Source organism: Podarcis bocagei (genome assembly GCF_964188305.1).
Source record: "Podarcis bocagei genome assembly, chromosome: 6".
NCBI lineage: Eukaryota > Metazoa > Chordata > Lepidosauria > Squamata > Lacertidae > Podarcis > Podarcis bocagei.
The window spans coordinates 94,571,465-94,592,787 of NC_138130.1; the positions used below are offsets into that span (position 1 = coordinate 94,571,465).

The 21,323-nt window shown below is 40.8% G+C and overlaps 1 protein-coding gene across 1 annotated transcript in view; it reads right to left on the reverse strand.

Moving 5' to 3' along the window:
• The window catches only part of TMEM135 (transmembrane protein 135), a 163,296-nt gene that overhangs the window by 95,474 nt on the left and 46,499 nt on the right, over positions 1-21,323 (reverse strand). The window contains exon 5 of the mRNA XM_081197412.1: positions 7,835-7,900. Within this exon, the coding sequence (XP_081053538.1) occupies positions 7,835-7,900 (66 nt within the window). The remainder of the gene's footprint in view (positions 1-7,834; positions 7,901-21,323) is intronic.

Consider the following 21,323-nt stretch of genomic DNA (forward strand, 5'->3'; position numbering starts at 1 on the left):
CAGCACATTTTTGAAAGGTTAGTCCACAATCTTGATTCAAAACAGTGTCCAATTGTATCACATAGACAAAAAACTGCTCCTTGATCTCAGGAACCATCGTGCAAACTTTGGTTACAATATTTTAAAAGGTGTCCAAATGCAAACCAAACAGGCAAACGACTTTCCAAAATGTATAGTAGATAAATCCTGGTATTAATTTTTTTTTCAGATAATAAAATAAAAAGTTCTTTACTACATTTGTATGCAACCAATCAGTCCAGGGAGCTCAGACAAGTGTTTATCCTCAAAGCAACCTTTTGAAGTAGGCTAAGTTGAAATATTGTGATTTCCTTGAGGTCACCCATTGAGTTTCATATGATTGTGTTCTGTGTGACACATGTGTTGCACTTTTGAGGGGTGCAGTTGGCAATTTCCACAAAGTTTTACCTAATTAAATGTTTTCCATGGGGTAGCAATGATAAGACTTTTGCAGAGAAAACCAGTGGAGCCTTAAAAGCTAATAAACTGGCATAAGCATTTGGGGATTCAAGTCCAGTTTGCCATACTGTAAGCATTAAGTGAAATCCTGGTTTGTAGATATACAAATGAGAAACTTTTATGGTGGGCATTGAACAGTAATGGTTACTGTAAGTGATAATAAGAAATTAAATAAATAGACTTTTTAAACCTTTTAATAACACTTTTAACCTTTTACAGTAGCAGCCTGGTGATGATTGTATTACTAAGATGACTGCATTGACACCTACAGTCAGACAGAGAACCATTATATAATAATATAATAATAATTTATTATTTATACGCTGCCCATCTGGCTGGGTTTCCCCAGCCACTCTGGGTGGCTTCCAACAGAATACTCACAAGAAACACAGGTGTCCTGGCATGGGTAAGGCAATTAATACATGTATTTTGATTTTCTAAAAAACAAACACACATTGTCTCAATTTAGCACACAAGTAGTGGCATTAATTAGGGACGTGGGTGGCGCTGTGGGTTAAACCATAGAGCCTAGGATTTGCTGATCAGAAGGTCGGCAGTTTGAATCCCCGCGATGGGGTGAGCTCCCGTTGCTCGGTCCCTGCTCCTGCCAACCTAGCAGTTCGAAAGCAAGTCAAAGTGCAAGTAGATAAATAGGTACCGCTCCGGCGGGAAGGTAAACGGCGTTCCCGTGCGCTGCTCTGGTTCACCAGAAACGGCTTAGTCATGCTGGCCACATGACCCGGAAGCTGTACGCCGGCTCCCTCGGCCAATAAAGCGAGATGAGCACCGCAACCCCAGAGTCGGCCACGACTGGACCTAATGGTCAGGGGTCCCTTTACCTTTACCTTTAGCGGCATTAATTAAGACAGAGGGTATTTTACCATTCTACAGATGTGATGTACCTGGTTTACCAATGCCAGGATAGCTACAATTTCTATTATTGATCCTTGTAAATTATTCCCAACCCCACTACTAGTAATATCTCAGCAATTATCCTCCCTACCATAAAAGGTTAAAGCTGTGGCTGTCTGCAATGTTTGCATCTCATGACCATGCAACTTCCACAGTACAAGCTTCTCCTTTATAGACTTGCCAATTTGGATTTCATTTCGTGCATCTGACTTGAGTGGGCTTGAGAGCACGGAAGCTTATGCCGTAATAAACTGGTTAGACTTGAAAAGGGCCAGTTTAATGTCTTTAAACCCATCCTCCTCATGCACACTTCAAAATGAACTGGCATGATTAGAAATAGGGACTTAGGAAACTGGTGATTCTGATTAAATTGTGATGCTTAAGGTCTTGTCTCCAATTGCAATGTTTTAAATAGAATTTCAGCTATGAACTGGTTTCATTCTTTGCTCTCTTCCATAAACACACATACAGTGGTACCTCTACTTATGTTCACCTCCGGTTACGAATCCTTCGGGATACGTACGAAGCAAACCCGGAAGAATTTTTCCGGTTTTTGCCATGCACAAATGCGCAGAAGCGCTCTACCGCCCTGTGCGCATGTGCAGACGCGGTCCCTCTGGTTGTGGAAACCTTGGGATCTGACCAGAGCTCCAGAATGGATCACATCCGCAACCAGTGTACCACTGTATGACCCTTCCTTCACTCCTTTCACAAGCACACCACTAAAGCCATTCTCCTCCCTCTCCCCATACACATAAATGCATCACTCCTTTTGCAGTCACATACCCTAATTTTCAAGAAGATCAAACCTATCCATACTTAAGGAAATCAGCCCTGAGTGTTCACTGGAAGGACAGATCGTGCAGCTGAGGCTCCAATACTTTGGCCACCTCATGAGAAGAGAAGACTCCCTGGAAGAGACCCTGATGTTGGGAAGGATGGAGGGCACAAGGAGAAGGGGACGACAGAGGGCGAGATGGTTGGACAGTGTTCTCGACGCTACCAGCATGAGTCTGACCAAACTGCGGGAGGCAGTGGAAGACAGGAGTGCCTGGCGTGCTCTGGTCCATGGGGTCACGAAGAGTCAGACACGACCAAACAACTGAACAACAACAAACCCTAATTTTCATGCTTATGTGAACACTATTATTATTTCCACCGCTTCATTTGCCACTCAGCTGTCATATTCACACCTCTCTCATGACATTTGCTAACATATCTGTAGTCCCAATATAGTGATTTGCCCTGGCACTTTTAAATTTAGTGAATCATCCCCATCCCTACTCCAGAGTAGTGGAGCTAAGGGCTATGTAGCATCCTGTGCACCCACCCAACCATGGTGCTAGGCAGCATCCTAAATCTATGACCTCTCCCTACTTTAATGCTAAATGTCTCTCTTGGGGCCCCTTCAAGTAGAATTAATAGATCCTGACTTGGACAGGAGTTCAGACAAATTAGGAACTTCTGAAGTTGCTGACACAGACCCTTTAAATTCTCATTATTTTTGATGAGCGGAACTTGCTGGGCACGGCAACTTAATTCAAGGAAGCCAAACGTGACACGATTGCAGAGCTTATTCCAAATATGTCTCTGTGGAAGAGCATGTTCTATCACAAAAGGCCTTTTCCTGCAACATCCCAAATCTTGCCGAGTGTTTCATTCTTGTCCGATCAGCTGCTTCAACCAGCGGAAGTAGATCATCTGCTTGACCACACAGATGCTATCAGTTCCAGAATAGTCTACAGATATAAGACCTCTTATCGCTTGTTACATTCAGGGGAGAAAGCTCAGAACAGGCCAAGTCCAATACATCCCTGCCCTCAACACAAAGTAGAAACTGGAACAGGCTGCACCTGCATTTATTTGGATATGATTCCCTTCCTGAAGACCAGATCCATCCCCAGAAAGAAGTTCAAATAAACACACCACAGCCCAATTCACTTACTTCTGCTGGGAGGGAAGAGGCTTGCGAGACCTAGAGACTCACGCAAGGTGAAATGTTCTCCATCTGTAATTATGAAAAGCTGGGAACTAGATGAGCTAATCCTATCAGAAACCATTTTACAGCCCCCCCCCCCAACTCCACACCATCAAGTACCTGCTCTAGGGACTTGGCAGAAGCTCATTCACAACACTTGCCAGGCAGCTGCCGAGATATTGCTTCAACCCTGGCCATATCCCAGTTGTTTGGCTGCCCAAGAAACATGATCTGTGCAGAAATCTCAAAGCTATTTGTGTGTTCATTAGAATATAGATGGGCAGTAATAGAGCCTTGAAATTCAGCTTTCAGTAGGAACCTGGATGCGAGCCAGATCCGTCTCAATCTATTGCTGAAAACAGGAGCATTTTGAGATGCATTTTTCACCCCTACAGGCTAGCAGAGAAAGGTGTGTAAGACAGTCGTAGAAACCAAGTTGGCAGCTTGCCCTAAGAGAAAAGAGAGATGCTGGGAAGAATCTAAAGACCGGCTTCACAATGTTTAGGGAAAACACACTGCTCCTTAGCTCAGCAACCATATATCATTTGCCATCCGCAGCCTGACTGTACTCTTCTGCTGGCATATGGATATTATTTTATACCTCCAGCTTCCCAGTGCCCTTTTGCAGCCAATAAATGGGAAATTTGCTGACATGGTCCTTACTGTTTAACCCCTGAGACAAAAACACCCATTCATTATTTATTTATTTATTTATTTATTTATTTATTTATTTATTTATTTATTTTATTATTATTATTATTATTATTATTATTATTATTATTATTATTATTATTATTGATTGAATTTATGTACTACCCTTCATCTGAGGATCACAGAGTGGTTTACAATATAAAAACACAAAAATACATACCCTCATAACAAATAATTATACTCCACACACACAGTATTTATGGCAAATACGTTCAAATTCTTGCAGGTTTAATTTGAGAATTACAGCACAAAATTGCCCAGGATGTCTTTAAAACAAAACAAAAACCCAACAACCTCAAGACTTTGAGTAAAAACCTGTGGAAATCAGGGGAGCAAAGGGTTGGATTCGTAAATAAGACGAGTGTTGCTTAGCAGCAGGCAAACAGTGTAATTTCCTCCAAGAACTTCCCTGAGAATCATACCATTTTGGGAAACATGGGAGAGGATCACAGTTGCCTTTGTCCAGCAAATCTTTATTCCCAAAGTGCTATTTTCAGAATTATATCCAGGTTTTCTATATCTGATATAATATGGCAGAAGGCAGGTGACACTATGAAATAAGCCTCCTTAATGACAAGTATCTCAGTTAATTTATTTGGGGCCTGAGAGGCTTCAAGAGGCAGGAACTTAAAAGACAGATGTCTTGCATCTTTCATGGTCCCTTGGTGATGGTCCTCAAAACACAAATGACAACTATTGTTAAAGGCAGAAAAAGAGGGTATAGAGAAAGGCAGGCATGGCTAGAAATAAAATCGCAGCTCAATGCTCTTTAAATTCCCAGTGCTCTAAAGTTATGTTCAGGACTGACAAAACCTTTACAAAATAGTCAGACATCAACATAATGGCTAGGAGCGAGAGGAGAAATGGGTGACCTCTGAACCACTAAACATTCTCCAAAAAGCGGGTCTTGATAGAAATACTTCAGCAACAAGGAGAGAAATGTGCTCAATCCTGAAGGCAATTATATTCTTGAATTTCATTACCTCCCCTGATACTATTAGACTTCTTGGAGATCAGTCAACTTCATGACCATAACCAGTCCTGAGGTAATTTTTCACAACCCTGTGGCTGTTGTTGAACAGGAAAACCAGTCCAAGAATTATCTGTCTCACTTGGATGAATGACACTTGGCAGCAACGGGTTCCAAATCTCATGCCAAAACCTTGTCAATAATTCTGTAATCCATATGTAAACAGCAAATAACACAGCTTTCAGCACAAAAACCTGGTTTCTTATGTGGAAAGGTTGACAAAAGTAAACTATATCATAGCCAGAAAGGCTATGGAGATGACTCTCCTGGCATGCAGAAAAGCTGTAAGCAGGAAATAAGGGGGAAGATTTCCCTCAAATATTCAGCATTATAAACTGCAAATCCATCTGGACCTGGAAACAAGCCAACAATGAAGAGTCCTTAGTGACTTCTCTTGTTTGAATAGTGGTTTTTTTTATTTAAAAAAAGCTGTTTGCTTCAGTGCAATGTGAGGGTCTGTTATTAATTCAGAACTAGTCTTGCTTTTCTCTGACTATCCCCAGCACCAGCTGTGCTTACCACATTGACAGAAATTACCTTAAATATGTTTTTAAATAATGCATTATTTTAATATATACTAGGTGATGTGTACTGGTTAAAACCACCAAGGATCTGACCACAGGCTTTTCTGTCTATACTCATCCAATCTGTATCATTTTCTCAGCTTCCCAACAATTTAGCTTTTGGGGATTTCACCACCAGATTAGCACTTCTGAACTGAGCAAGTATACTTGGAACGTCCAAGTATTAATCTCTCCAATTCTGGCTTTAACTGCATTTTCAGTAAGAGCACACAAACACTCAGCATCTGCATTTTTCTTTTCTTTTACTTTTTATTTCAGAAATGTTTATGCCACTTAACATAATAATAAAAACTCTACACAGTTTCCATTAACAGATCAAATCTGTTATAATATCCTAAAAATGAATTTAAAATAAAATGCAACTATACATCGCAAGCAAAACAAAGTAATTATCTTCATAACCACAAATCTGAAGGTTTGGTCCTTTTATAAAACTCGGTTATATATGCTTTCCACTTTCAAAGTACAGAATAACTCTTGCAAGTACAGCATCAAGCTCTTTCTAGAAAGATACACAGGCTGAACAAACCTATGAAGATATTCTTGCAATCCTTTAGTTGCAAGTTTGATTTATTAACCTGGAGATGATAGTATCACCCTTTAAACAACTGTTCGTTCACCTAAAGGCAATCACGAACCCTCTATATGCTTGTGTTCATATTGGTATTCATGTTCATATTGGTATTCCTTACAAAGGCCAAAATATATGGCGTTTCATGGTGTACTCTTCCCCATTAATTCATACACTATATCTTGTGAACTCTGTTCCATCTAAAATACACTTCAATAAGCAGCAAGCCAACTCACACATATATTCCAGCTTTGCAATGTGTCAATTGACAAAGAGTTTTTGAAGAACTCCCTGGACAACAGACCGCAGGATGTTTCACCTGTTCCATTGGTAAAGCCTTTAATAAACCCTTTTTTACTGAAGGTGCAAATTCTGGTTACAATGAGTCATCTTTGATTGGTGATTATATCCCCTGTTGTGGTTGAAGCTTGGTGGGCATATGCTTTGAATTGTTATATGGTAGCCTGGTGGGCATGTGCATTTGTACTCAGGGAAAACTGAGTTGAACCCTTCTTTTCAAAGTCTCAATTTCTGCTCTCACTGTAGAACCCTGCTAGTTGCTGTATTTTGACTGATGTTCTAGTTATTTCAAATTCTAAGATTTTATATTGTGTTGTGATGCAACACGCCCAAAGATCAATAAAACTGATGAAGTGCAGGATATAAATTGAACAAATAAATAAATACAATATTAAGGAACAAATCTTGCTGAAACTGAACATAACACATGTTCATCAAAATTGCTCATAACCTCTCCATTACTCTAGATCGAATTCTCTTAGATCCATTGCAGATGGACTACTGGTCAAGAGACCAGGAGCACCTCCCTTCTCCCACTTGAATTCCCCTATCTTTTCACTATGTCAGGGTTCCCCATGATTACTATGGCGCAGCTACAACTTTGTATTATGGTCACCATGAAGCAGGGATGACCAAAACCTGCTAACAGCTTCAAACCCTGTTTTCAAATTGCAGTTACAATTTTCAAGAAAAAGTTCTGCCTTCTTAATTGTGCATGAAAGCTTTTACTTTACGTCTTTGGTAACAATCACCACTAAGTTCAACAATGAAACAGGGTCATGTCACAAATATTGCCCATTATACAAGTGGGATCTGGGAGGGAGGTGAAGTTGCAATTGGAGGGTCCCTATTCACTGTTCCAGGCATCCACATCTTATTTCCATATACTCCATTTCCTTTCCCCTTTTCCAATCTCCTGCATCACTCTCAACATTCAACATCCTACGGCAACTGAGCATGCTCAGTCCTCACTAGACAGGAGAGTGTGCCTCATTAGGTTTCTTTTCTTCTAAAGATTTATTGTAGTTCTCCTTAGCCTGTCACCTACCCTCCTTCCTGTGTATGATGGAGGGGTCCTGCTCTTTTGACAACATAAGAATTGCATCTCCCCCGCCCCAAACAGAAAATAATGATGATCTACATACAGAATTATCAATTTCTAAATCATCATCATCATCACTTTTCAACAACTCTAAGCATTTTTTGCCCAAGATGGCACCAGGTTCAGTTCTAAGACTATAAACAGCAGGAGAAAACAAACACAGTCTTACCTCTCCGTGTCTTAAAGGAGTAATTGTTCCTCTTGACACCCCCATGCGAAATAGAGTTTCGGTGGCCTGCATATAAAAAAGTAAAGTTATTTCAAAAAGCAGTCAAATCTGGAATCCTTTTTTCAAATATCCACAAAAATAAAACCATACCTACATGGCAATCCTACACACCTTAACTTAAGAGGTAAGTTCCACTGAAGTCAATGGGACTTACTTCCAAGTCAACACAGAGAGGACTGCAGTTATTAAATAATTTCTGTACATTGTATTCTTTCCAGGTGAAAGTGTTAAATGAAGGAAATTTTTACACAAAGAAGTTGACACTTTGTATGCTGATGGGGAAAAACAAACATGAACGTACACATCCACACCCAATAAACAGCATTTAAAAATGTTACTTTATTACAGAAAAGTAATAACAGATATATCTCATGAAATGAAGAGATCTGTCTTCTGTGTCGCTCAGCTCAACAGCTTTTAGAGAAAGCTAATTATAAAGAAAACATAAGCCTTTTCAACAATGGTCACCCACAAAATAATGCAGGCACTGAATAATCCTCTTTTCTGACCACCAGTAGCATCATGCAGTGATTAAAAAGATAAAACAAAGAAAGAGAAAAATAGTTGAACAAATTGCTTGCCGTTTTTATCAGTGTTTCTGACTGAATGAACTAAATGGTTGGGTTAGAAAGACTCATCCCATTACAAGAGGAATGCCCTTTCATTCATTGTAAGGAGAGGAACATGACACAGATAGCTTTTTAAACGCACAACATACATGGTGAATTGCTTTCCTAAAATCGCATAGTGAGGTGAGCATGAATGCATAATGCTTTTAACTGTCCCTTGCACTTTCCACTGGTTTAAAAGCATTTTATTTCCTCATACTTTTAACTTTTTGTTTCCAATGAATGCCCCCGCCTACTCGCAAACTTTTATTTATTAGCTCATTTACACCCACATAAGTCCATACCAGCTCCAATACCTACTTCTGTTTCTCCCTCTTGAAGATTAAAGGGGTGAGAACCTCATGCAACCTTTTGTGTTCTTCAGAATTGATTCCTTTCATCCATTCTTTCCACCAACATTTTAAGGATGTTTCACCCAAACAGAACATTCTGTCAAGACTGCTAAGCTCCCTTTGTTTCCATTGAAAACCAGTGGTGTGTGTGACTTTCCTTCTTCTCCCACTGGCAAGAGATCTCTTTTAATATGCTTGTACTCACACAGCTAAAATAAATTGTCAAAGCTCCTAAAAGAAAAAGAGAGGTGTTCACATCATTTGTGAATCTAGGGCCACAGATTCCTTGATAGGATCACCCCTCACATAGGTTGAGTGCAGCTAAGAAGATTAGAACTAGACTTCCTACTTAAACTGGAGGGAAAGGCCTAACATGGACAAAAGCTTCAAGAACAGGAGCCGCAGCAGCAGCTGACTATTTAAGGGGTTATGTAATTAGCCAATACAAAGAGCAAGACTGGGAAGCATAAGAAGATGTTGTGTTAACATAAAACCCCTGTGGCTGTAGCAAAAACGTTAAGTGAGTTAATAAAGTCTACCCTTATAAAATTCACTTTATGAAAAATTATTTTAATTTTAAAAAATGTTAAAAACCTCATAACATAAAGAGGGAAATTGAAAATTTTGAATTTGGGGTGGAATTTGGGTTGAATTACCTGAATTAACACGGAAATTTAAATGCTTTGGAAATTTCATACACAACCTCAACATGTTCTGCTCAAAGTGTCTTTCAGATTTTAACAGTGAACTACTGCTGCACAGAATTAGAGCTGCAATGCACTTAAGCTCTGCTCCCATGAAAGAATCCAACAGTTTTAATATTCTACATCAGAATATTGACTTGACCACCATACTTCCATGTTCCGATAACCTCCAGATTGTATTTTTGCAATGCGCTCTACATAGGGATGCTCTTAAAGATGACTCAGAAACTTCCACTGATAAAAATATGTAGCAGTCAGATAACTGGCTGGGCATCTAGATCACAAGTGAAAGTGAATGTATTTGCCATATAACCCGTGTTTTAAAATAGCAGCATTATTTGCCAGTTCACTTCTGGGCCCAGTCCAAAGTGCTCATGTGCCCTGAACTCTGAAAAAACTACCATAGTAGGTGAGCGCAAGCTGTTAGTAAGCACTCCAAAAATCCAGCTTTTGCCATGGTAGCCTGCACCTGAGAAGGGAAGCTCTGGTTTTGACCTAAAGAAGCAAGAGAAGAGCCTCCATTGCTGTAACTGAGGCAGTGCATGTTCAAGCAAAGCTGAGTTACGCCGCCTCTCATCTTAAATGCACTGATTGCTTTCTCCTTCACTGTAAATCTCTGCCATAGCCCTGTAAAGGAAACTAAAGCATCAGACTCCTTGAAGTGTTATGCCAAGATATGATCACCTAAAATGTCACTCCTCTGGCTTCTCCTATCCTCCTTCTAACCAAGTTTGTTTCAATAGCTCCAGGCTTTTGCCACAAGAGCCAAAAAGACATGTTGATCCCTTTTCCCCTGGGAAAGCAGAATAAGGATGATTTTTTAAAAGACCTTTCTCAGACATTGAGAACAAATACTTCCTGGCTGGCACCATTTCAATACTTTTAACACCTGATCATTGCCAGCAAGACAGTATTTAAGAGGCTTTGTCTTTTCTCCTTACCAACAAAGGTATAAAAGAGCTATCAGCTCCCTGCACAGGGCCTTTCTTATGTACTTCCCCCCCCACCCCACCCTCCTTCTCCTTCCATTATCTTTCTCTTTCTGTTGCTAAAGAGGTACCTCAAACTACAACACATCTACCCGCAGAACAAGGGCATGTATTAAATCTGCCTTCTCTCTTCCCTCTAAAGCTTCTATCCCTGCCCCCACCCTGCCTTTCCATTTTCAGCTTGCTTTATTTCCCTGATTATGCTCTTTTCTTCTTCCTGGGTTGTCTCCCCACAAAATACCACTCTACTTTGCTCATTACACACAGTGCAAAAGCAGAGCTTTAATACTCTGCCATTGACCCCAAAGTCTCCCACTTGCATTTTTAGTGTTGCCTAAAAATGTGCTCAAAGCTCAACCTGCCTTCATCCTCTGACCACTTACAACTCCATCATTTTCCCTATCCCTCACTCAGCAAACATTCTCCCCACTTCTCCTGCTTTGGTTTTATTGCATCCTAGTTTTTCAATATGTTTTAGAATATAATCTGACTGATTTATTCATTTTATACTTCTTAAGCCTTATACTTCTTAACTTCTTCTTAACCCTTGGGGTACCAAATTATAGGTTGCATCCAGGTTTCAATGTCAAACGATCCAAACGGGGCGGGAGACAAATCAGAGTTGCATGCAAGAACTGCTGTCTTGCATGTAAACTGCACACTTCACAATGGTGAGCCTCTTCTTCACAAAGACTCTCCTTCAACTCTAATCTGGCAGCAACCATTACAACAGGGGAGGGAGAGATGGGAAGCAGGGCCCATACCGTCAAGTCTGCTGAAAAACCAGCTACATTGGGTTCCTCCAGTCCCTGAAATGTTTACATAACAACTGGTTGTTTTAAGTATTACAGTCATAACTCATGTTACGTTTGCTTCATGTTACATTCTTTCAGGTTATGTCCCGCGGTCACCCGGAAGTACCAGAAAGTGGTACTTCCGGGTTTTGCCGCTCGCGGATGCGCACAAGCGCTAAATCGCGCTTCGCGCATAACCACCAAATCGTGCCACGCAGATACGGCGCTTCAGGTTGCGCTCTTTTCATGTTGTGAACGGGCCTCCGGAATGGATCCCATTCGCAACCAGAGGTACCACTGTATTTGAAAACTGGTGCCTGAGTTTGCTCCCCCCCCCCTTCTCTCTCCCCATCCCTTTTTTTCTTTTATGTCACATATTTTAGACTGTAAACCAACAGGCAGGGATGGCCTTGCTTTAAGTGGTTTTATGCAAGCGGCTCTTCAAACCTTTTTGGTTGAATAGCAAGTTAAAAATACTGCAAATATCCTATTTACTGGAATCTAATGCTCACCTTTTTTTGGCCAAATTACATTACAAAAATTAAGGTGCACATTAGATTCGATGGCACATTTACATTTGCCAGCAAATACTTTGTTTGGTTTCAAGGTTCTGAAAACTGAGGTGCGCATTAGATTCGACGGCGCATTAGACTCAAGTAAATACGGTAAATAAAGGCATGGCATCTCAAGCTGTTATCTCGGCCAGGAAAAAAGAGCAAGAAGCCAAAGGGGTTCACAATTAGAACTTAAATAAATCCCTTCCCAGCCTCCTGACCAAGGTCATTAGGAAGGAGAAAACGTTAGCTCCATATTAAGACACACACCAACAGCTAATGAAGAGCCGCTTTAGCAGGAGCTCCCAATAAATTTATGTTCTGCCACTAATCTGGTGCCAGTCTGGGCAAGTGTGAACCCCTCCTCCTGGATGACTATGGATTTGCAAGCCAGGAGGGGATGCAATCCCAGTTGGCGGATTACCCTCCTGTTGAAAAAGGAAAGAATAGTTCTTCACATTTCAAGTACTGCCTGTCATATACCGTTTCATGTACATAGTAGCATTCCTACGCCAATTAAAGTGACTGCTCGATTATCAAATACAACAGCAAATCCACTTTGTAAAGATCAATAAAATAAGATGAATTCTATTAAAAGTCCTTTCTATGCAAAACTCAAATGGCCTGCTGTATCAACAGACTCCTAGGTAACCTGCACCCACAAGTATTAGATTAACACTGGATAATCCAGAGCTTTCCAAACTGTGTGTCAGCTGCAGTGTGTAGGTGTGTTGCAAGAACGCTCCCCATGCTCTTCAAGGGGCTGGAAAGCGGTTAGTTTATCCTACAGTTTGCTAGTAAAACTGAACTGCCATGTCACAAAATGATGCATGTCTAAAAAGTGTGTCACCAACCATGAAAAGCTTGGAAAGCTCTGGGATAATCCATCCGCCCTTCAGATAAGTAAGGGCAAATGTACAGAAATACATTTAGGCAATGAAATGCTGTGCCACTGCAGACCTTTAAAGGGGTCCTGAAAACTTGCTTGTTTTCTATTGGGTTCTGTTAAACAGCATTGTAATCAGGTTGCTGATTAAATAAAGTTTAGTTATAGTTATTTATCAGATCTTAGTGTTTTCAGTGGTCTATATGTATTTTAGTATTGATGCTGATTCTTATCAGTTCTTTGTTTTTAGTGTTATGTATCTATTTGGGTTTTGCTAAGCTTACTGAATAAGAGGAACAACCACCAGTAACAACAGATGTGGACAAATACAATTTATAAAGTTTCTCCAAATTTAGAATTGTGAAATAGCTTCCACATGGAAGCTCACGGAAACTTTGGGAAACGCCAGCCCACCCCTTCCCAAGCACTGAAAAGGCATTGTGGTATCTAATCAATGGCCAACTCAATGGGGGACTGACTGGGAACATACCCAAATAGTGTATGAAGGATATGATAAATGAAACTACACTTGGCACATAATGGGGCACACAAACACTTTAAGATTGTTATATACTGTATAGCCAAGATGACTCCACAGCCAGAAGCGGATTCTGATTAAGAATCCTAAAGGAATTTGATCTTTGCAAATTCCACTATGAACTATCTGATCCCACACCTCCCAAAGAAATACAAGAAAGTTACAAATTCAGAAGGAAATGTGCTTAAAATCCATAGCTAAATGCAATTTTTGTACTGGTTTCTGTCATGAGTCCCAAGTGTCCTTGAGGGGCTGGTCTTTTCAGGACAAGGGGTGGGGGGAGTTTAAGGTGCTGCCCAATGGCAGCCCTGGTAAAGCCACATTAGAACCCCAGGAGTCATCCGAGCTGCGAGGGGGTGGGGAGTTTGATCCCAGAGAGGAATCCAGTGGGTTGTCACCTTGCTGGGGCTCGTCCTGCCTGCCCGACTCCCATTTTGGTACCCCTCCCACGCCACCGGAGCCTCTGTCCTCACCAGCCTCTGATGATGAGCCTCCACACCCCCACTGAAGGCATCCAGTGCTTTTTCTGATTCTTAGTTGGCACTGTCATCTCTTCTATCACCTAGGTAGGACATGGAGACACCAGAGCTGGCACAAACAGACAGCGCAGGCCCAGACACCAAGGTGAAGTTCCTGTTTGCTGATGCAAACCCAAACTGAATCCTGCTTTGCACACTGAAAAGCCGTGCCCACCCCTCTCCTTTATAACAAGAGCCCAAGGAGCATGTCAACTGTTGGATCAATGTCTTAGCTTGAAGCCATCTGAAGGCAGCCCTGTTTAGGGAAGCTTTTAATGTTTGATGCACTACTGCATTTTAATATTTTGTTGAAAGCCGCCCAGAGTGGCTGGGGAAGCCCAGCCAAATGCTTGGGGTATAAATAATAATAAATTATTATTATTATTATTATTATTATTATTATTATTATGGCCATGCCCTGTACCTGTTGTGCTGATGATCCTTGCTTTGCCTTTCTACCATATAATAGTAATTATTATTATTGTTGCTGTTGTTGTTATACCCCACCGATCTGGCTGGATTTCTCCAACCACTCTGGGCGGCTTACAGCATATCTAAATATAAAACATCAAGCGTTAGAAACCTCCCAATACAGGGCTGCCTTCAGTTGTCTTCTAAAAGTTGAGTAATTCTTCATCCCCTTGACATCTGATGGGAGGTTGTTCCAAAGGGCAAACACCACTACCAAGAAGGCCCTCTGCCTGGTTCCCTGTAACTTCTCACAGTGAGGTGGACCTCAGTGTCCAGGCTGAACAATGGGGGTGGAGACGCTCCTTCAGGTATACTGGGCCAAGGCCACTTAGGGCCTTAAAGGTCAACACCAACACTTTGAAATGTGCTCGGAAACGTACTGGGAGCCAATGTAGGTCTTTCAGGACCATATTGACCTGAGCAATAAAGTCTACAGTAGAAAATGAGATCCGAGTAAAAGTCTGTCATCCAGCAGGAACCAGGACTATTTCTTTGTTAAAAAAATAAAAAATTGCAAAAATGGAAATGGAAAAGATTTATGAGTGAACACAAAAAAGTGACTCTGGGCAGAAACAGACTGATTAGCCCATCCCTAGCAAAGTGAAGTGAAGCACCTATGAATTAACTTTATTAATAACTAGCTCCACTCCATGATAGTATTATGCAAGATATTAAATGGGAAGAGTGAACTACAAAGCAAACATGCTTCATATGGGAATATTTGGAGTACATTGGGTATACAGACACACTTGTAACTAACTAGCTAACAAGCTAACACTCTCTCTCTCTCTATATATATATATATCAGAGAAAGTGTGCATTCTGTAGAACAATATAAATTGGCCCTCATAATACTCACATTGAAGCTGCTAAATGGGAGCATTTTCCAAAACAATATGCATTTTATAGGCGGCAATTTCCTTCAAAATGACAAACAATGCGAGCGCATTTGACTCCAAGCCTATCTTTCACAACTGAATAGCACATTGTTGTTTAAGAGACTAAATGTCTAACAGCACAAAAATTGTTTCTGATTGGTCTATAAGAGGGATGAATGGCTGTACTCTAGGGAACAGCACTGATATGGTGGCCAACCAACTGCAATGCTAAGCAGGATAAAAACATGCAAATAAATAAAACTAAACAGCAAAACAATAACCTCCCCTTCCAACAGACACATTTAAAAGGCTGTAGAATATTAATCAGCCAAAGGCCTGATGGAAGAGTAACATTTCCAAGTGAAATCAACAGGACGTAAAAGCCCTAAATTTATGCCCAAAGAAATACAGCAATATATTTTAGCCCTATAATATGTAGCAAACAGTTGTATATTTTGCTCCAGTTCCATGTCACATCCTTTTTCCAGAGTGTTTACTCAAAGAGTAGGAGTCTCCCTCACCCGACATTCCAAGAGACTGGAAACATGGGTCACACATAGGAGTAGTACCAGATTTAAAGTGCCCCTCCTTCTGTTTCAATACCTGGATAGTGGCCAGACCACCCAACAAATAACTCTTAACTCTAGTCATCCCAACACAAAATATCGTTGAATTTAAAACAAATGATCTTGTAGCACCTTAAAGGCAAACATGTTTATTGTAGCATAAGTTTTCATGGGCCACAGCCCGATTCATGCAAGGAGTTAATAATTAAATTCAATTAAAATGTGTGCTTTCCCCCCTAGAAATGCATATTACTTCATCACAGACCAGATACAATGTGACAGCAGGCTGCAGTATTATATTTCCTCATAACATTTAAATAGCATGCCAATTATTTTGCAAGATAGCATGCCAATTATTTTGCTCATATCAGTTTTCTATCATGCACAGCATGGATTCAACCAAGAACTTGCAAACTCATGAAAACCTCTAGTTCCAGTATTCATAGCTATCAAAAAAGGTTTTAACAGCACATCTTTCACAGAGATATAATATGCGATTATTGTTAGAATTCAACCCCCAAAGAACAGCTGAAGCATTTCGATGAGAGTTAAGTCAGCCATGCTCCTTGACACTTGGTAACTTGCCTGAATCCAACAGAAACTGCCACAGATAAGCAGCCCATCAGGCCAGCCCAAACAAGTGAGATGCAGGTCTGCACCAGGAGGCAAACATCAGGAGCATCTTTTTGCATTGTATTGCACCGTATTCCATACATAAATAAGCCATGGGAGCCAAAACTGCCGACCCAGAAAATTATGCAATTTAAAGCCAACCTTTTCCCAGATTTAACTTTCTGAAACCAACTCACAAATTTTCCTTAAACATGGATGTAAGAAAATTGCTTCAAAGTTATGAACAAAGATAAAGAAGATTAACAACAATTACCAATCTTTGTGTTGGAACTATCAAGAAGAGACGGATAGCTTTTCTCACCATGTGGTGGAAATGCAAGGTGTAAAAAAAAAGAGCTTTAAAAAAATTATTTGTCACATTTATATACTACCTTTTTCTTCCAAGGAGCTCAAGGTGGTATACATGGTTATCCTATCTTTTTCATCCTTACAACAACCCTGAGAGGCAGGTTAGGCTAAGAGATGGTGACTGGCCCAAGATCACCTAGTGAGCTTCATAGCCAAATGGGGATTTCAACCCTGCTTTCCAGGTCGTAGTCCAACACTCTAACCAAATTCACCTTCCATTATTTTTACTAAACTATGTGAAAACAAAGTTAGATCTGAAGAAGAAGAACAGGTTTCTACATGGTTGCTGCAGCCAGAATTTGGGGTTTTGAGGTTATGGTTTGACAATTTATCTAAGGTATCAAGAAGGACGACAGAGTCAAGGTAACTTTTTGTTACAGAAAAATGTATGTTGTAACAATAATAAAGTGGAAATGGGGGGGAATCTGAATAGAGGAATTCCTGATCCAGCTAGAGTGATACTGATTTTATATAAGCATTCTTGTGTATTTTTTTAAACAAAATGACAGAGTAAAAATGAATAAATAATATACAAGAGCTGGAAAATGTGAACCAAGGAGCTATGTCCTATGCATACAGTAACTTTGAAGTAAAGGTAAAGGACCCCTGACCGTTAAGTCCAGTCGCAAACGACTCTGGGGTTGCAGCGTTTGTCCACAGACAATTTTTCCGGGTCATGTGGCCACATGACTAAGCCGCTTCTGGCGAAATCAGAGCAGTGCATGGAAACACCGTTTACCTTCCCACCAGAGTGGTACCTATTTATCTACTTGCACTTTTTGGGGTGCTTTTGAACTGCTAGGTTGGCAGGAGCTGCAACAGAGCAATGGGAGCTCACCCTACTGTGGGGATTTGAACCGCCAAACTTCTGATCAGCAAGCCCAAGAGGCTCAGTGGTTTAGACCACAGCGCCACCCGCGCCCCAGCTGTACAGTAGAGCACAGCATATACTCATTCACAAATTCTGGTGCTCCATCATAGCTCGAGAGTTAAAACTAGTGATCAATATACCAGACAACAGGATTCCCAAGCAGAGGAAGTTTATAGAACGTCTCCAAGATGTTACAGGTCAAAAAGGGCCTCAGATGTACGGCTAACTTTGTCATTTCAACATGAGGAACAAGCTAAGTTTCTGAAGTGACTTGTCAGCACCAGGGGCTAACACTCATGAATAATAGTTCCTGAGCCACAACCTGCCTTAGAGGGACGAATATCTTGCTGTGCAAAGTGTTAAGACAGGGCACATGCTGGGCTGCTTGCATTAACATAATGCAACAGATACGTTTCTTGCTTACAAAGCTACACTGAGAAATATTAGGTTTACGAACAAGATGAGGGCGACTTGGAATACAGATTGTACAGATCCTGTTGAGAAAATGTAAAGTGGGCAGATGTGGGACAACAGACTTGCTATAAGGTTCAAAAGATTTATGTTTTATATATTTCACAATCATAACAGATTCAATTTGTAAAATTACGCTACCTTTTACATTCCCCCAAAGGCCAAAACAGGTTTATGTGTGCAATATTTATAAAAGGAAGACGTCACCATCCCTATACTAGTTGTTTTTCATGCATATTGATTGAGTCCAATGATTTATACATATTTTAGGAAAGTGGAAAATGCATCCTGTCCTGGCTGCCAGTGATTTATCACAAGCCCTTGGTAAACAATAAATATTACCAATTGCATCTAATTTGGGTGACAAAGCTTTTTTGTTCCAATACACATATGTCATGCAATCCCTCTGAACTAATCAGAAACAGAACAAGACTTAACTTATTTCACATTTCTTGACGTTACCCCTGCCTCCTGTCTAGACAGATGGCTAATTAGAACGGAATCGTTTCTTACGGAGGATACACGTAATATGATACATAACTAGTTGGTGTAATATTTACTTTTGGAGTATAGTCAAAGTGAACCAAAGACCTATAATCAATTGGATAGGAACAGTTAAAAGTTCAGGCATATACTATACAGGTGATATTTCCATTTTAAAAATTGAGCATTTTTCCTAGAAAGTGCATTGGTTACGTAAAGGAAGGCAAGGAATAATGGGCTTTGAAGACTGACTTTTTTATTTTCTTACATAAGTTATATCCTCTACCTTCAACATAAATTTTGCTGCCAACTAATAATAACTAATATAAAGCATACAAACTAAAGAAGTAAATTAAAACAACAACTGAAAGCAGAAACAATCCATTCAAATAAACAGTAAAATTAAACTGCTCTATTTTTTTATTTTTTAAAAACCACTTAATTTAGCAGCTTTTTAAAGCCTGGGAAAACAGATATTTTTGTCTAATGTCTACATAATAGTAATGAGGCCCCAAGACAGGCTTCTTTAAGAAGGGCAATACAAAAGCAAGGAGCCACAACAGAAAAGGCCCTCTCTGTAGTTGCCAGCCACAACACTTCACACAGAAGGAGAACCCAGAAAAAGTTTTTAGATTACAGCCTCAGTGGACCGGCAGACTGATATGGAAGGCGGCCCAAAAGCACCTGTATGTTGTCAGGATTGAGCTTCAATTTACTGACTCTCATCCAGTTTGACATTGCTCCCAAACACCAATTTCAGTGTCACCTGAAAGACAAACCTGGAAATGTCATCAGCATATTGGTGACATATTTGTCTACATCCTGCAAAGGTTTTAAATTTAGTAGACATTTTGATACAACTGAAAGTACATCACAAGCCACTGATGAAGGCAATTTTCATAGGACAGAAGAACGGTTGTAAGGGTAGCTTAAGCAAAGCTTGATCCACCCTTATAACTTTTTGACTAAGCTTTGGGACAACCTTTGAGGAAAGTGCAAAACAAATTAAATGCAAGTTGCAAGATTGTGCCAGCAGAGACTCCTAGTCACCCAAACCCTTAGTATGCAGCTAGCTTCTGGTTGTGATTCGAAGACCCGCCACCCACATAGGATTAAAAATAAGACACAAAGACACATTATTTTAGGTTAATGGGCAAAATTAGGCCACAACTTTTATTGGTTTACAGCATGTGAGTAGTATTGGCTTAGACACTGGATGAAACAGCAATACAAGACTCCACCCCGCTCAGCCACGAGTCATATCAGGGTTAACAACCAATGTGAAGAGCTTCTTGATGCAAATACAACTGGAAGCTCCCCCATGACATCACCGGGGGTCGTACCATGGCCCTAGCCACCAGCAGGGCATTGGACAGGAACCACGACCGCCGGATTCCTTTAATGGAATACTCAAAAGAGGAGGGGTAGATGATGGCCCATACCCAATCCTCCAACACATATTCCAATGCCTAACCGCCAACACCAGAAAGCTGTGATGAATTGTTATGAGGTAGGCAAAATTGCTATGAGGTAGGTAGTGCCTGGCGTGCTCTGGTCCATGGGGTCACGAAGAGTCGGACACGACTAAACGACTAAACAACAACAAGGCGAAAAAAGCAAGAGGCTGGTGTCAATTTGCCAAATGGATAAAAAAAGTCCTACCAAGGCCCCTTGGGCAACCAAGGTCCATAGCAAGGTCAATACGCAAATGAAGCTGACCTAAGAGGGAGGGAGGGAGGGAGATCCGAAGAAAGCAGGAACAGACTGGGAGCTGAGTGCTGCCGCGGCTGTTTAATTGTGGCTAGCCCCGCCCACCAGCCAGCCCTATTGGTCGGCTGGAAGGCTTGGCCACGACAGCAGAAGCAATCAGGAGCAGGGAGCCGAATACGCCTCCCTGCTACTGCGGGAAGCTGCTCCCGTTCACAACCCCTCCCCTCTGGGAGGAGGAGAAACCTTATCATAAAGTTTCGCCAAGTCTGAAACAAAAATGAGGAATAGCCTTTCAATTCCCCTTTTCACTTAAAAAGCCATGATATGAAGGATTTGTGGAAAATAAAGAGTTTTGGTCTGGCAACAGTAAGAGTGGCCCTGCCAAAATCAGCCTGCTGAAATGAATATATTGTTATTCAAAGTTCCCTAGCATTACTTGTCACGGGCTCAGAGAGAGAGCGGGGAGAGCATGGCTGATAAGAGCTTGCTCCCATTCCAACTATGAGAAAGAGAAGGGGGAAGATATCACAACACAGCTTAAGGCAGCAGAACCCAAGGAACGTAATGTTCAGTGAAAGGGCTGTGCTATTCATAAAACACCACAAGTCTGCTCTGATTACCTTCAACACAAACACACACACAAATTGTCCAGAGATGCAGTATCAAGGAAGAGCAACTTTGAGAATCAGGGCATCTCAATAAAGATTCCGACTCCAGAACATGCTTTTTTGCCTCTGAATTATCCAATATTGAAGACAACCATGGTTAAACCTATTGCACACACACCAGGCACTCATTGCCAAACCAAAAATAAACTTAAAGGCATGGCCAAAAGCTTTAAAGCAGAAAGTCTATACTACTCCCTACAAAATGGTGGTGTCACTGCAATGCAAAGACAAATCCTTATTAGATTCTAGAGGCTGCAGTCTCTGAGGCTGGCGCCCATGGAGCTAGTAATTCAGGAATGAATGAATCCCTCAGTGTGCTTTGCAGCAATTAAAAAATGTATATTTCATAAACTGGCACTCCTGTCGCTTCATTTGTGCTAATTGAC